At 37.1% G+C, this 12,368-nt stretch overlaps 3 protein-coding genes across 7 annotated transcripts in view; all 3 read right to left on the reverse strand.

The window, feature by feature from the left end:
• Positions 1-1,426: 1,426 nt before the first annotated feature.
• On the reverse strand, positions 1,427-6,433 carry LOC135141863 (striatin-interacting protein 1). 4 transcript variants are annotated; one of them, XM_064073418.1, is made up of 12 exons: positions 6,300-6,402; positions 6,171-6,249; positions 5,250-5,653; positions 4,616-4,791; positions 4,251-4,564; positions 3,390-3,746; positions 3,094-3,338; positions 2,816-3,043; positions 2,595-2,766; positions 2,340-2,544; positions 2,195-2,289; positions 1,427-2,032 (listed from the first exon to the last, which is right to left on the reverse strand). In XM_064073418.1, exons 2-12 carry the CDS (start codon positions 6,246-6,248, stop codon positions 1,868-1,870), a joined length of 2,439 nt encoding a protein of 812 aa, XP_063929488.1. In that variant the 5' UTR covers position 6,249; positions 6,300-6,402; the 3' UTR covers positions 1,427-1,867. The 4 variants fall into 4 exon arrangements, with proteins under 4 accessions (XP_063929488.1, XP_063929487.1, XP_063929489.1 ...); XM_064073417.1 differs by having other exon boundaries at positions 3,390-3,761; XM_064073419.1 differs by having other exon boundaries at positions 3,390-3,761; positions 4,251-4,791; positions 6,300-6,433.
• Positions 6,434-6,493: 60 nt separating this feature from the next.
• Positions 6,494-9,086, reverse strand: Vhaac45 (Vacuolar H[+] ATPase AC45 accessory subunit). Its single transcript, XM_064073420.1, has 8 exons — positions 8,881-9,086; positions 8,613-8,724; positions 8,295-8,565; positions 8,144-8,229; positions 7,940-8,091; positions 7,797-7,886; positions 7,558-7,747; positions 6,494-7,509 (listed from the first exon to the last, which is right to left on the reverse strand). Exons 1-8 carry the CDS (start codon positions 8,982-8,984, stop codon positions 7,300-7,302), a joined length of 1,215 nt encoding a protein of 404 aa, XP_063929490.1. The 5' UTR covers positions 8,985-9,086; the 3' UTR covers positions 6,494-7,299.
• A 1,289-nt stretch (positions 9,087-10,375) lies between these two features.
• Positions 10,376-12,368, reverse strand: part of LOC135141475 (E3 ubiquitin-protein ligase RNF220-like) — a 63,096-nt gene continuing 61,103 nt past the window's right edge. For both annotated transcript variants that reach the window (XM_064072607.1, XM_064072606.1), the window contains 5 exons: positions 12,010-12,224; positions 11,786-11,932; positions 11,100-11,606; positions 10,969-11,043; positions 10,376-10,887 (listed from right to left, as the gene is read on the reverse strand). In XM_064072607.1, coding sequence (XP_063928677.1) covers positions 10,816-10,887; positions 10,969-11,043; positions 11,100-11,606; positions 11,786-11,932; positions 12,010-12,224 — 1,016 coding nt within the window. In that variant the 3' untranslated portion in view covers positions 10,376-10,815. The remainder of the gene's footprint in view (positions 10,888-10,968; positions 11,044-11,099; positions 11,607-11,785; positions 11,933-12,009; positions 12,225-12,368) is intronic.

The following is a 12,368-nucleotide window of genomic DNA, read 5'->3' on the forward strand; positions in this document are numbered from 1 at the left end:
GCAAACGACATTAAAAATAATTCCGAGGAATGCTTTGGGAAATGTTGGAAAATTAGTAAGCGCACTCGGATCCCACATCCAGATTGAAACAAAATTTTCATATAAATCAGTAAGAAAAAACCTTAGTCGGATCGGTTGGGTAAGTTTTGAATAAATTTCGTTTTTACATTCTTCGTAAATTGAAAAAGTGGAAGTTTGCCTGGAAACAATATGCAACCAAGTTTACAGCGAGGAGGTTTATAATGAGTTTACAATCGGGTGAAAGAGGCAGTCATTGGTTCTACATATTTTTTACGTCACTAATAAGTGAGTTGAAATCACACCATTCGGGGTTTGCCGCCTACTTCAAAAACGGGTAAGTTATAAATGTGCCGCTCTTCAGAAAAACTTCACGTACTGTTTATTAATAAAAGTAATTACAAACTAGCTTACACTCGGGAATAAAAATAATTAAAAAGGTTCAATTTAATCACTGCCATGACACCATTGACGTATCATATAAAAAATTACAGAATTATTTATTTAAAAATAATTGAAAACCGTACATTCCGTTTTAAATAAATGATTACTGCAAGCGCAACCTGTGTATTTTTTAATCTCGTAATTCAAAAATGTTAGCAACATTTCCTAAAAACTCCATTATACGTCGATTAAGGACACTAGGGACCAATAAATCAGAACTACAAACTTGGTGTATAACTAACGTGCTTTGAATTAATGATATAATAGTAGATACGTAACGATATATATTTTGACTAAATTCCAACAGAGCTATTTGTTGAACGAGTTCTAAGTGTAATTTAATTTAAAATCTGGATGTCATTTGTTACAGGTTACCGTCGATTCTGGCTGTGACTCCGCAATAATTTTGTATTCTATCCCAAGAGGCACATCAATCTGAAGCCAGTCCTGTGTTTCGCGAAAGTATGAATTATGAATCTTGACCACATATGGTGTACAGGAAAATGTAAAATTATCAGTACGGTTGTTTTAATAGATATCAAATGTTAAAACGGCTGCACTTACTCATAGTGTTTTCATTGTATTAAATTTTGACCAAACAATCAACAAACGCCACTATTTTCTCACAAAATACCAGTACCAGATCACCAAATGTATCAATATAGCGCGTAGTAACCCCTTTAGTCAAACACAGTGATAAAAAAACATCAAATGTTTACTTGATTTTTTTGCAAATACGTGAATAATTTTTCGCTGCAAAAATAAAAACCCATTAGGAGATGATGTTTACGGCAGATAACGATGTATTTGAATATGCACCAAATTAAAATCTTCGGAAACACAGCGCCATCTCTTGTTTCTGTTTACAGACTCCTACAGATCCCGAAATAACACAACAAATCATTGAATTGTTTTTGAAATTGTCATCAGTCGCCAAATATGGAGGGATAAATAAAAGTCCAACTCTTTATATAGCAAATATATTTAAATACTGAAGTAAACAAAGTATTTTTGTCAATTTAAGAACATTTTTCCTATAAAATAATCTAAACCCTTATGCAAAAAATACACAAGCAAAAAAACACTAAATAGGTGCACAAGTAACAAGTCAATATTTGTTGCATACGGATTTAAACAACGAATTTTCAGTACAAACTGACCGAATTACACAAAATATAAAGAAATAATATCAACGGAAAGAAAAGATTCACTAAACACAAAGCAAGTGAAGTAGAACGCCATCTGTCTTCACATCTATGTACGTTCATCATTCATCTGCCAAACACATCAGGAAGTGCAATAAATATAACATATCATATTCAACGAGAACTAATGACCCTTATTGCAGTGATGTATCCGATAGAGTTATATTTACCGCAAACAGATCAAACCCATATCAAAATATCTATATTTTTTGGTTTAACAAGAGCTTCTCCCACTCTATTGTATTCCCAAATACTTCTTGCTCTAACCATAATTGATAGTGTTGTTTAAAACTATCTGATAGATCGTACGTGGTCCCAAGCACGCTATTTAGACAGTTATCCACAGGTACAAATTCGCTGTCTTGCTGCAAAAACACCAAACTAGGACCACATGACCGAGAAAAAAAAAAAGTCGTCTAGTAACCAGTGAAATTTAATAATTAAGTTGGCAACACTAAATAACTGTCAAAAACAAATTTCATGGTTTAGTAGACGACATTTTTTTTTTAACGTTTGGAAAATCTTACATTTGCTTGTGTGTATCTTCGATTATTAAATCTGTCAACAGAAGCTCGTAACGCGCATTCTTCAGCCTGGAAATCCCACGGCCTTGCGTCTAAATCTACACAAAAAAGTGTCAATGATATAAAAAACTTAGTAATTCTACATTACCGTTTCCATATGCCCAATCATCATTTAACCTATGTCTAACTTTCTGATAAATAGCACTAATAGTTTTCATGTTGGATTTTCGCCACTGGCGCCCTAAATACTTTGTCTGCATTTTTAATAATTTCAAAACATACAATTGAGTCATGGCATGGCGTACTTTCAATGTGCGTTTTAGAATTGGAGCAGATTTGAACACCACTAACATCTAAAAAATGACATGATTGACCACACGAAGTGTTACAATGGTTACAGTACCATAATCCTTGAATGCTTCCATTTTGTTAATTTATTTAAAATCCTCAGTAGATTAATACACGAAAACATATTTCTCCAAGAAAATGGTGCCGCGTCTCCAATTTCTAAACTCTCAGCTGTCAATTCTGGTTGATCGCCAATGACACATGACGGAAAATCTAATATAGGAATCCTGAAAAGGCGACATGAGGTCGTAACTCAGATACACAAGTTTTACTTACACATTCTTGGCACCCACATATGCCATAATATTCTGATTAAAAAACTTCAAAACTAACGGTATACAATTTGCGAAAACTAGATGTTGCGACATAAATTCAAACTGATAAATATGATTTAACTTAAAGTGCTTTAGAAGTAAAAGTAAGATCGCAGACACTGCTTTCACGATAATTTCCTTGTGCCTATTCACGTCGATTCCCAGTTTCATTGACTGTAAAACGGTCATTCTGCAACAACGGGAGTATAATGATGGTTAGTCAAGTCCGGCGAAACTTACGGCATTTCTTCTGGCAACACATCAGCCATTATATTAATAGACTCAGTTTTAGCCTTTGAGGTAGGAGCTGCAGCTAGTAATATTTTAAGTAAAGCTATCATGTACTGTGGTAGGTTCGGCAACATCGCCTGGTACAAAATTTCCGTAGGAGTCATCTCGATTTCGCCTTCGGACGTAGAGAGTGGATTTCGGGCAATTTCTTCCTCCTTCTGGATTTGCATTTCAGCTAAGGAAGTATAAACATGCTACAATACACAAGTTACACATTGTACACGACAATCAATGTACGTCCCCACCTCTTTGAGTGTTTTCACTCCCTCGTGAATCGGTAACGGTAATCCAGCTAAGCTGTCGCGGTCACCTTGCAAGCTATACCCGACGAACTTCAACCGCGCCGTGTCCAGAAATAAGTCTATGTCTTTTTGGCGCACCTTCGGCTTCCACGGTAATCCTCTTGGTATCATCACCGAACTCTGCAGAGGTGGCGACGAAGGTCTGTTCTGGTAGTTGCTGTACATTTGATTATTTTCCGTGTTTTCTGGAGGGCGGCGCTCATCGAAGTCGGACAGTTCGCCCAAGTCATCCCCGTTGTCACTAGCGACTAGAGTAGCATCTAGTTCCATGCCCAAAGACTCGTGATCGTCCAAACTGCTCTGTTTCATCAAATTCTGCAAATGAGTCCAAGCAAAAAGGCGAGTGAATAGACACACAATGTCAAACTCTACCGACACTACCCGCGCCTTAATAAAGCGACTAATCTAGGTTTGGAAGCAATGGGACCTACAGAAAATAGAATGTCGGAAAGATATAGTGTTTGTAAGGTAGAGAAGACAATTTTAGATAAAACAATCACATTTCGCCAGACAGGTTAATTCGTAAAAGCGAAGGACCCAGAAGGGGTTTCAGATAACGTGACGAACTTCACGGTGACTTTATCGTTATTTACATTCACGAGTGTTAGTCTACATTTCCACTACAAAGTCTACAAAGTTTCACACACAACTTACAGTTGCAAGGAAAAAGCTTTTCCATTTGCGCCTTTTCCCCTAATTTCTTGCAATATTTACAAAAAACATCGCAATGTAATGCAAACAGTTCAGTTAGTTGTTTACAGTTCACACAGTCAGGTAGAACCTAACAACCAAGGAAAATCTTACCCTTCTGAAGGGTCTTGTGTTTCTCTTTTGATTCTGCGCCTCCAGCAGATCCGAGGCACTAGCAGGTGGTGACGAAGCCCTCATGGTTTTGGCAATCTCCATGGTGTCTTCGTCCAAACGTGGAAGCCCTGCTTTAGCACGTTTCTCGTCCTTCAAATCTTTCAAAGTGCACATTCCCCCTAAAGTAACAAGAATCAACTTCCAAAGAAGCAATAACACTTTTTTCATAGGAAAGTGGGGAGCTGCTCCGCTACAAAATCGCGTTACCATTCCTAGTAACTTGACTATTAGCAACTCTTCGTCGGGCGTATTCGCTACAAACGTGACAATAAGTACGAATTCGGTGCTAGTTTTAACTGAAATACCGAGGTCTGTACAAAAAGCCTCAACGTCGTTTTGATATTCAGTTGAACCTGAATCTTTTTCATTCCTGATTACTTCAGTTATTGTGTATAACACAGATAGAATAACGCGCAAATCCTGAGAATCTGCTAAGGAAACTGCGATCTTCCTCATCGCAACGTGGGCTGCTGTACTATTTCTACAAGAGCAAATTGTTTCGTTGTATATGTAATGCGCGCGAAGATGGGTGGCTATGAACAATAAGTGAATTCTAAATGAAGTGACGTCATTCATTCATTCGTGCTACCGGCTACCAAGGTAATCGCGAAAAAGGGATTAAACAAACACTGGTCACAAAAATTCAAATTACTATAAATTGACACTCAAAATAAACAAACAAAAAGCAGGTGTGTGAATTTTAACATCATTTTACGTGTCTATTCTGAATGATTCTGGATCAAAGGCGGTCTTGAATAAAATGTGACTTGCTGTGACAATATGGCAGCAACGTAATTAACAAACGACATCCACAGCCACCCTTGATACAATTTCATCATTCATCAAAAACAAAAGTAGGGTTAGAAAATATGAATATGATCGTTGATTCACTTATTCTCCACGTTTACACACCAGAACAATGAAACACGTCACACTCACTCAATTTCTATGTTAAGCAAATCAGTAAATGCGCTAAAAACTCCTAATTGGTAAAGCAACATAACATTGACTCGTGCCCACTGCTGCTGTTCAGCATCGGACTGCATTTCTGCCCAACACCCCTGAGCTATGTAAAGAATACATCTGGCGCCTCTCATTCGCAGAGGTTTGCTGCTAACTTCCAGTTGATCGAGTAGTTTCATTACTACCGATTTTCTTTGTTCGAGCGATAACCTTTGCCAACTTGGTGGCAAACTATACTGCTCCATTTGGTCTTCGAAGGCTTTAACATTGAGGGCGAGCTCTGGCTGCTCCGTGTAGCTGTACAACTCGGAAATTTCATTGGGGTGTGTGTCAGTGTCATCGTAAATAAACTCAAGGTCAGGGGAATCAGTTCCACCACCCTAAAAACAAAGCAAATTATATAGCATGGGTTAGTATCAATTGAAGCGGAGAAAACGAAAATTTACGCATGTCTGGGAGGAGGAAGAAGAAGGTTTGGGATCGGGCGACAACCCAGAGGGTCCGGGTGCAGGTTCAGGAGCGGTAGCCCTTTTGCGTGATTTAACAAAGGGCGGAGAGAGGGGTCCGCGCAAGGTTTCAAGATCAAATTCTTTGTTGTCGTTGTCAACAACCCGTCTGATTTGCTCGTCACTAACTGTCCGCATGAGAGCGGTACGCTTTTCTTCCATTTGTTTCAAGACATCTTTAATTTGTTTGAGTGTTTCTTGGATGCTAGGTTTGTCACCGCCGCTAGCCATTTTTCGAGATTTTTAAAACGTGCTTTTAAATTTCGAAAATCTGAAAGAATGCTTGATTGAGGGTGGGAAAACGAGGGTAAAAACAAAACATGGTTTTCTGTAAAGAGTGTCCGGAAGGATTAACCTAAGAGTTGTTTGTTATTAACAATTTGAGACTTACATCGGAATCTTGACGCTGTCTTCTAATTATTTCTCTTAACCTAGGTAAGCCCCGCTTGCCATTTCCGTTAGGATCCATTCTGAAAGAACCAACATATTTAGAAATTCAACATTTCGTTACTTTACTGACAATTTGCAAACCAAGGAAGTTATGACAGTTAAACAAATTCCGCCATCATTACTGACGTATATTGACCCACGCGGACAGCGCCATCGTGTGACGGCACTAAAAACTAAAACTTTAAGGTTGACGTAAGCACGTAAAACAAGTTACCCAAATTGCAATTAAATTGAAATTCGTGTTGCTATGAAATCAAACGAGTGTTACTATCTACGGTTTATTATATTACAGTGTGGTAAAGTAGGCCCCTGTCGCCTACATTATCTTATCGACGATACTTTCTACATTTTTGGCATGCGAACCCAAACAATGTACTTATAAAATCTACGTTACATATTTACAAACAGCCCATCACCGTTTAACTTAACGCGACTGAGTCATTTTAGTTGAAATGAAGTTCGTTTTCGTTCTAAAAATACTATGAAATTTTTGGAATGAAATAGAACTAAAGACTAAGGTCACTTTTAAAGTATAATACTATACAATAACAGGGCTACAAAATATATACTATTTACAAACATATTCAACAAATAAGACAATTTTGGGGTATATACAGTTTGCCTTATGTGCAAACCTACAAAGCTTATCTTATACAATAACAACGTCAAGGCTACTTTAGTTAACAAATTATTGTACTTGTACATCTACCTGAACAACAATTTACCACTTATATGAAATTTCAAAACCTGTTAAAAATACTATTGTCATATACATATATAAATTGTGTATATAAATTAGGTCTTCTGATCTACAGGACACTAATTCGTTATTTACGCATTGGTGGAGTACTTCATTGTATAACAAGCTTTAGGTCCTAAAAAATTTGAAGACAAGCCACATGGCAGTTCCATTATTGCCAACCTGACAGAAAATGGATGGCAGACTGAAATCAATGGAGTTTTATCACAAGAACCATCAAAAATTTTTCTGTTCAGGTGCAATACTTTGGAAGACGTAACTAAACGGCGATTATTGGATGTTGCGACCAACACACAATAACCGCCTAGGATTATTCAGAAGCGGTAACAGTAATAGTTTTTCCTTTCGGGTCATCAAATCTATCCATGGTTTTAATATCCATCATCATCGTCAGCCCGAAGGTTATAATGAAAAGTAAGATGGCGGTTACAAACAAACCCGACCAAATGGGAATCGACGTAAATCCAACGCAGTCATAAGCATCTCCAAAACTCTCAGTGTTATTCATAAAAGTTTGAATCTAGAAAAACAAAACTGTTGCAATAGTTTTACTCAATTTCACGGTTACTTGAAATCCTGGCAACGTCAAAAAGGCGTCGACTTTGCCGGCTGTATCTGGTTTAGTTGTGAAGTTGGAAGTTGTACAATGGTAGGAAAACCCAACAGGTGCATAGATGTTTGCACCCACTACCAAGTTGTGACCATCTACAGTTATGTTATTCACGTACCAGTAACCCTGCTTTTGTGTAACGAGAATTCTAAAAAATCAAAAATGGAAGACAACGTTGGCGTAACTGTTTCACTTACTCTATAGTCACTTTATCATTTGTCAGCTTTAAGGAAACATTACCATCATTTGATGCCCCCGTGAGTTTAAAAGCTTTACTAACATTAACACTGAAAAAAACAAAAATACATATATGTGTTAAATAACCGCGAAAATGGTCTACATTTGTTCACCAGTCCAAACAGCGCCGTCGTAACTCAAGTACAATAAAGTATCAGTTGTATTGAAAACAACCGGCGAGGTAGAATCTGCTGACGTATCGTCACTTTCAAGCAAATTCCTTGATCTACCATGAGTAACATCATCAGGTGCTACCTAAAACAAAACTTTCGAGAAAACTTGTTTGACCCCAGTTTCAATCACAAACCCAAGCGGTGTGGTTGGCTGTGTACAGAACCAACACGTTATCGTGGTGCTTCAAAACACCTTTATATATAGCGACAATATCAAAATCTACAAAAATACGTACATTAAAATCTCCGCCCGAGTCATACCCGAAACACATCCTGACTACTTACCGTGACGTTTCAACATATGGGATCTTGACTCGTCGTCCTTAGCATCATCTAAGTCGATAATCCATATATTGTCTTTAGGCACATTAGTACTACTCAGTATAGATGAGATTGAAATTTGTGTGATGGGTTTATTAACTTGTTTTATTGCCCCAAGAGGGTTTTGGACAGAGGGTAAATATCGAACATGGTTACCTTCGTTTTTCAGTTGTTGAATATTCGTAAATACGGGGACCCCGTTTTGGTCGCTTTGAACAAAATCTTCAGGACTCAACTACAAAACCCCTTTTATTTTTGCAATGACATAACCCAAGTACTTACGTTTTTTTCAGTGAACACAAGAATGTAAGGGTCTCTCTTTAAATATTCTAAAAGGGTATCTTTAAATGAATCTTGGCTGATTTTATGCAACGCGGGTACATGCTCTGGCATTCTGGAAGGAGTCATATGACTTTAGATTTCGGAATTGTGAAGGTTATCCAAACGGATGATTTGGAGAAGAAATATATTGCAAATATGATTGACTTATATGTGACTTTTGTAATGAATATTGGCAATTTATTACGATAGTAGAAAAAAATAAACTTACTTGCTTGTACCCCACATGAAAACAGGCAGAAATTCTGCACATTGAGCTAAATTACTATTGAACACAGCTATTAGAAAAATTAAAAAATAATTGTGATAGGCCATTATGGTTAAAAACTAAAAATTGTTCTACACTTTTATAGTATCACGTGAATTTTGGGAGTAGCCAACATTTGACAATCAGGTGAAACAAACGACTAGCGAGAGACAGCGACATCCAATAAGCTTAGAAACTCGTACAACGACATCTGTAGTCGTTTCTAAAGACCATCGCCTTATTGAAAACTATAAAACTAAACCTGGTCTTAATTTTCTTTTAAATTAAAGCATTTTCGAAATATATATGTTTCGAAAACACGAACACTGTAATAAAATACACTCACTAGTAATTTATATTTAAATTACAGATTATTTTATATAAATTAAATAAATTTAGCTTCTCATCTACAGAGGTCGCTCATATCGAAAAATGATTCGATTTGAAAACGTTTGTCAAACGTCATAATAATGTATCTCTATCTAGCAAGGTTTCACTCTCATTCATATCAACTTCGTCCCACTTGGATAATAATATTTTTAACTTTTTTGATGTATGTCTAAGAAGCTCTGTTATGTTTGTTTTCATTATGAAATCTTACAAAAGTAATGTTTACTAGGAACTAAAAAAATATCTGTATCATTTCTTTTTTAATCGAATGAAAACGTAGAAAATATAATAAACTGTTTATGTTAGACATCTGTTTTTTATTTGGCGGCAAATTTAAAATAAAACGCTAGTCAATTAATTTTGTTTTTTTTTTAATATTGTTAAGTAGTTAATTTATCAATTAAAATCGAGGTAAATAATACTAGTATGATAAAAATATACTATGTGGCCATCTGTCTCAAATCGGAGAAAATACAACGTCCAACGTCATTTTCATGTGTACTACTTTACATTAAAAATGACGACGAGTTAGATTACTTCGTTTGCTAGCTTGTCGAAACAAGAAGTGTGACCAGATTGTAAAATTGACGTTTTGTTATTTTATGTTGCTACAAAAGTTAGTAATATATTGGGAAAATTTAAATTTCTTATTAGTTTGATAAAAAAAGTTTACTTACCTTATGTTTCCCACCATATCTATCGGGAACTTTCAGTGTAGCGCAATAGGTGGCGCCTGTCACACAATTGAAATCTAATCCCGAACTATTAATACAGAGTGTTTCATCTTGACTTTTTTCACTAGTGGTAGGAAAACAATCACCTTAAATCAGTTTATTTCTTAGGTAAGTAAATATATTTTTTTAAAAGTATTGAAGGAATGTCGACCACCTTCACTACGGCTTATTCTTCGGGAGTGGCAAAAGGTGTAAACAGACAAAGTTATTAGTGATGACATTTATTTATGTGTAGAGATATCTACAAATAATGTACATAGACATATTATACAAATTTTTAAATATATATATTTATTATTAGTAACATAAACATTTTAATTTTAACATTACGGTTTAACACCTCTAACAAAAGTAACGTTATGGTAGTCTCAAAACAAAATTTTTAAGTTGTTAACAACATTGGTTGCAACAGTAGAAGTACAAATGAACCGTTCGTAGATGTTCATAATCGCCACCAACATTTATTACTGAAGTTGAAGTCTCTAGTTTTTTAAATATTCGCCACTTAATATCAAATAACTGTCAATAATAACAACAACGAAAATAAAATTCACTACGTTTTTCCTAAGTACTCTGAAAGCAAAATCGACAAAATATCACAAACAAACGAAACCAAACTGTAATCTTAAAGTGTAATCCTGTAGGATATGTTGGTAAGGATTAGAAATGTTGTCGGAAAACGCCGAATTCAGCTAAGCTATAGTATAGTGCATAATGAAGTACGGTGCGTTTACATAAATGCGTACAAGTGTAGCTCCTTCCAACACATTCATTCTTACATGAAGATACGTCTGAGGTCCGTAGGAGTTGTAATCATACTGCACTGGGGGCAAATATTTTTACTACCCTGTAAGAAAAACGGTACATTTTAGTCAAAAATTCGTCAAAATCGGACATCGAAACACGAGCGCGAAACATCTGTACTTACTAAGGCATGCAACCAGCAGTCCTCACAATGCACATGCCAGCACACGGTCGATATAACCGGTTTCTTATAGTGCTCCTAAACAAATTCGCCTAATGAGTAATTATTGACGAATTAAACCTCACAAATCTTACCAGGCATATTAAACATTTATAGTCTTCGGTTTCTGTACTAGTCGCCGTTTCCCCCGTATTCTCCGTATTTAGGGGCCGAATCCGATTCCTTAATTCCTCGAGCATTTGCGTCCGACTACTCGGTTCGGCATCGGATGTACTCACATTACTGTCACTCTCGACAATAATATCCATTGTAACCTCAACATCCCCACTTGAATTCACAGTAGCAACTTGCGACTGCACCCCTTCCTTTTTATTCTTTTCTTGCGAGTTTTTAATCACAACGTCACTTTCGGTGTACTGCGAGGGTCCAAACGACGACTCTTCGGGTTCGTCTCCGTCAACGATGACGTCATCTCCTTCGTTATCAGCGTCGGAAGTGATCCTTCCCGTGCTGCTACCAATGCTGTTACCGTTACCGGCGTTTGACGCGGACGTCGAAGTTCGTCGCTGATGATCAGCCCACTCTTCGAGCTCGGAATCGCCCTCCACGTCCACAGTTTCGTCTTCGTCGTTCACGGAATTCTGAAACACACCGAAGTAGAATAAAAGACGGCGTGACGTAGTCGCGTCAAAATCGCAGCCAAATTTTATGGCGCGTGAGTATAGAAATTCATTGATTGTAGATTAATAAGTGCCGTGTTTAGTGTTATGCCATCTCAAAAATGACCGCTTTGTTAAACCTGTCGCGCCGGGGAACTAACCTTTCTGCATTGCTCGACGTGCAGGTTCATTTCTTCCGGAGTTCGGTGTAAACGACCTACACAAATCATACATCCGTCGTCTATTTTCCTTTTTCGAGTTTTCATTCGGAGGCGGCCTTGACGATTCGATTTTATCCTCTGAAAAGTCTAAAAACACACATATATATAGCGGGTTTTTGTTTTTTTTTATACAACGTAACGGAAAATAGTGTAGTGGTACTAACCTCCCAGCGTCCTTCAGGACCGCTGTCTCCCGGAAGTGCAGGTGGACGTCCAGGTTCTTGCCTTCGCTTCCTCGTTGCCGCCAATCCTGTTCCACTAATTTTACATAGTACTTCCAGTTCTTGTCCTAAATGAGCTTCTAGGTCTCCCGGCGAAATGGTCATACCACAAATTGGACAGCATGACGGGTCCCTTTTTTTCTTATTGAGCGCTATATCTGGAAGCAAAAAGATTTTTAGACTACAAGCTATCGGTAGTTACTCGATGGGTCACAGTTTTTTTTGAAATCAGTGAAACTCCGATCCCTGGATTACACTTGACATGTCATCCCTTTCTTACGAAAAACCTTAATTCGTTTATA

This window comes from Zophobas morio, unplaced genomic scaffold, assembly GCF_036711695.1.
Source record: "Zophobas morio isolate AGI-343-1 ecotype UQ-CSIRO unplaced genomic scaffold, CSIRO_AGI_Zmor_V1 ptg000044l, whole genome shotgun sequence".
Taxonomy (NCBI): domain Eukaryota; kingdom Metazoa; phylum Arthropoda; class Insecta; order Coleoptera; family Tenebrionidae; genus Zophobas; species Zophobas morio.